The sequence below is a fragment of the Triticum aestivum genome, chromosome 2A (genome assembly GCF_018294505.1).
Source record: "Triticum aestivum cultivar Chinese Spring chromosome 2A, IWGSC CS RefSeq v2.1, whole genome shotgun sequence".
In the NCBI taxonomy this organism is placed as follows: domain Eukaryota; kingdom Viridiplantae; phylum Streptophyta; class Magnoliopsida; order Poales; family Poaceae; genus Triticum; species Triticum aestivum.
In genome coordinates this window covers 139,413,478-139,417,468 of record NC_057797.1, presented here as the reverse complement: position 1 = coordinate 139,417,468, position 3,991 = coordinate 139,413,478, and the positions used below count along the sequence as shown (strand labels likewise).

The 3,991-nt window shown below is 48.0% G+C and overlaps 1 protein-coding gene across 1 annotated transcript; it reads left to right on the top strand.

Moving 5' to 3' along the window:
- Positions 1 to 1,942: 1,942 nt before the first annotated feature.
- On the top strand, positions 1,943 to 3,728 carry LOC123185016 (uncharacterized). The gene has a single exon (XM_044597037.1). It carries the CDS (start codon positions 2,191 to 2,193, stop codon positions 3,094 to 3,096), a length of 906 nt encoding a protein of 301 aa, XP_044452972.1. The 5' UTR covers positions 1,943 to 2,190; the 3' UTR covers positions 3,097 to 3,728.
- Positions 3,729 to 3,991: the final 263 nt, after the last annotated feature.

Sequence of the window (3,991 nt, the reverse complement as noted above, 5' to 3'; positions counted from 1 at the left end):
ACTCGTTGGCCGCCCCATCTGTGATGATGAAGTCATTGTTGACCTAGAAGCATTGTCGGGTCGTTGGTCAGTGATGATACATTTTAGTCGGACAATGCTATTTGGCCCTGTAGTAGTGATTGCATCAGATCTACAAATACACGCTACAAGAAGAAAACACTTTTGTGACACTTCTTCATATTATAGTAGGAACACTTTCATGTCAAGGAAACTTGGAAAAACATGTATTGTCATGGATGTATTGACGGATTACTTCTATGACTAAATATTATGAGAAATGTCAAAAAATCATCTTGGACTGACCTACCGCACACTTGGAATGACATTCTTTGGGTCTTCTGTGATAAGAATATTCATGGTAGAATGGAGGGCGGGAACTTTTCGACGATTGCTCGGGTGAGTTGCACCTCACTCGATATACACTCGATGGTATCGATCTGGTCATGCTCGGATGTCAGCCTCTCATACAAACGCCGGATGCGAGGTAGTATGCATCTAATATCTTTTCAATATAATGTTCATGCATTTAGAAAACAATTTAAAAGCGAGTGGGAGTATGAGGGACGGTGTATGAACCAAGTGCAGGGTGTAGCTCGCGGAGCATGGCCCTCATATCCAACCTGACGAGGTTGGTTTTAAAAGTTTGAAACATTCCTTAGCGCTGGTGTGGTTCAACGATAGGTGTGCCGTGCAGTGGCACTGCAACACTTTCAGTAAGGACGGGAAGGAGGATAAGTAGCATTGCGACAACACAAAATAGGACACTATATCTGAATAGAGGACGTGGAACCACAGAGGGGTCTCAAGACGTGCTTATTGGGATAGGAGCATGCAATTTTGTTCTCCTGTTACAATGCACATATATGTTTCCCACTAGTATAGTATTTTTTGAATATCAATGTAGACACAAGCGCTCATATAATTAGATGTCATATATTTTCCTTTGCTCAGACTCTTTTTTTTGTTACAAAAAATAATGCCTATCATGCTTCTTTTATAAGCAAGTGCCTTCAAATGGATGACATGAAAACTTGTTTTCTGAAATACCTTCCAAAGGATACAAATTTGACATGAAAACTTAATTAAGATGTAAGTTTTGGCAAAATTAAAAGGTAAATGTCTATATTGGCCGACCGACTTGGCTCTTCATCAGCTGCCCCGCTTGCTCGCTTTTAGCAGGCTTCGTACGTAAGCCACATACGCCAATATGGCCCACTAACCGCTTATCCCTTTTTTCTTTATCCTCTTATAGGCGGAGATTATCATGCTCTCAGCCATTCATCTTCTCCCGCATCTCTCTCATACTCGTCTCACACCTCTCACCTAGAAGTTCATCGGAGGTGGTAGCCATCACTCCATGCGCACTGTCATGTGTCGCACACACGTATTCCCCTGTCATGATGGGGTGGGGTGGGGGCGAGGTCATCGACATGGGGGACCACAAGGACCTCGTGTTGCACCCCTAGCCAGCCACCGAGACGACGAGCTATGACCACCCACGAGGGAGCTGCAACCGTCGGTGCGTTGCAACCCACAACGAGAAGAGCTATGATGGGTGTGCGGCGTCCGAGGCCGCTGGGACGCACGACCATTTTTGCTGGGCTTCTCTTTCAGAAGCACATTTAGTATCAGAAGGGAAAATTTGTGTAAGAAGGAAACATATTTTGAGATAAAAAAAGCAACATTCAGTAGAGGTCGAATTTAGTGGCTTCAGAAATTTATGCGATTTGCCTAAAAGTACAATTGTGTGTTTTATACACATCATTTTAGGCTGTGCTCAAGAACAATACAAACTATGACTGATTTTTGTACCACAGAATTTCCCTAAAGCCAAATTGGCAATGAATTTTCATTCTGTCTTGCACATCCTATTTTATATAGTAGAAATTCATCAGTAGGATGCAGAGGCGTCCAGGTTTTTAACTGAAGAAATCCATTTGTTCTTTCTGTGGACTGAGAAACTGAAGACGTTCCATTTGTTCTTCAGTCAAAAATGAATGAGCGCGTGAGATTGCCGCAGCCGAGCTCGAGTTGGATCCCAATTCCAGTTCAGCCGGCGACAGTTCCAATCCGAGTTCGGCAAGAATTAGGAGCTCTCCCCTGAATAAATGGGCAGCGGCGGTGGGAGCAAAAGCTCCACTTCGATCTGCTCGCCCACCTTCCCGATCTCCAGACCTAGACACGCCGTCGATGGCGGCGAAGGTGCTCCAGCTCCGTAGCTCCGAAGGCAAGGTGCTCGTCGCTCCGGCGTGGGACTATCGCCCGGCCGCCGCCCAAGCCCGCCCGCTGGAGATGCGGGTGCCCTCGCGCGCCCTCGAGAGGGTGCTCCAGTACTGGACCAAGCACAGCCTTGCCAAGGCCACCGGTGAGTCCCGGGAGTCCCTTGCCTGCTGGGACGCCGACTTCCAGCGCCGTCTTGGGGAAGACGGCCTCGCCAAGGAGGCCGCCGCAGCCGTCCAAGAACTCCGCCGCCACGGCGTCCACCATGGAGGGCGTCCCCGTCGCCACGCCGCCACGGTCGCAACTGCTGTCGCTGCTCCAGCCACCGCCACCCGTGCTGATCCCGTTCGTGCCTGGTGCCAACTCGTTCACCACCTCAAGGGTGTCGACCACGGAGAACCTAGCCCGGCGCCGACGGCGTCCATCGCTTTCCATGCCTCCGATATTGCCGTCGCCACGCGCCCTGGGCCTGCCACCACCTTGCCGGCCGCTGCTGGTACTGAACCTGTTGGTGTCCGGTGCGCCATCCGTGCCCGTGGACGCCAGATGGCTCAAGACGAGGAGTTCGCTTGCCACCACCGCAAGCGCCCGACTTCCAAGGCTGCCAATGCTGCTGCACCCGTGAAGAAGGTCTCTCGTCCCGTCGCTTCCAAGGCTTGCTCTTTCGTCGGCTCTACACCACTGCCTGTCACTGCTGTTGCGCCCGGTGTGAAGAATGTGACTCTAGCTTCAACTCTGCGGGCTAGAAGGGGGATGAGGGAGCTCAGCTGCAAGATTCCCAGGCAAAACCAATCACCATTGCCTGCCATTGCTGTTGCAGCACCAAGGAAGCAACCAATTCCTTGCTTGAGTCCAGTGGTATTACGCCCTTGCTAGTCTTTTTACCTTCCTAAACCATTCAGACATGAGTTTCATTTAATCTTTGCCTCTCTAGGTTCTGCACTTAATCACCAAGATTTCTAGTGTTCTTTGAATCCCTTTCAGTCAATAGTAATTTTACAAGAGTGTCAGCACAGTCTCCATCTAGCTAGGCAGCAAAAACCTTGTTAAGATGTGTACGACACAGTTACACTACATCCACACCTGGTCCTAAGTTAAGGGTTTAAGTAAATAAAGGGCATTTTCAATAGATCAAAGTAAAGCAGATGAGCCAAAAAAACTGGAAACTCATGTACTGCAATTCCGGCACGAGACAGAGCGTAAAACGCACTCGCCGCAAAATAAAAAACGCCCGTTTGCTACCCGGCTTGTAGCAGGAAAAAGGAGTAGAATTGAACTTGTCGATACACACGTAATCATGTGAGCTGCCTAGCATCTGGAGTCTGTGCTGGCTGTCCTGTAAAATTAATCTTGACTGACTTGGATTCTTAGGCATTGGCATCTTGGTGAGTTAAAGTTGCAGTTTCCAATGAGCAGCATTGGTTGGTGAACTCTTGTGTGTATGTGTGGGTGAAGCTTTGAGCTAAGCAAGTCCTTGATGTACTGACTATCAAGTCATACTGTAATCAGTTTCAGATATGAATGGAAAATTGTTGGCCTGAATCTGTGCAAAGCATTTGAGTAATCTTTTTGTATCGATTTATTCTTGTATGCTTCTATGTCTTCTTAAATCATTCTGCTGCTCTAGTTGGAAAACTGTGTACTGAGGCACGAATCCAATGGATTCACCTCTGATTTCACAATGCTTCGTTTGAGTGGTGAGCCGCACAACCATGTTTGGGACAGTTATTGGTTAGAAGAGATACCGCAATCAAATTGGCAAGAGTGTGAA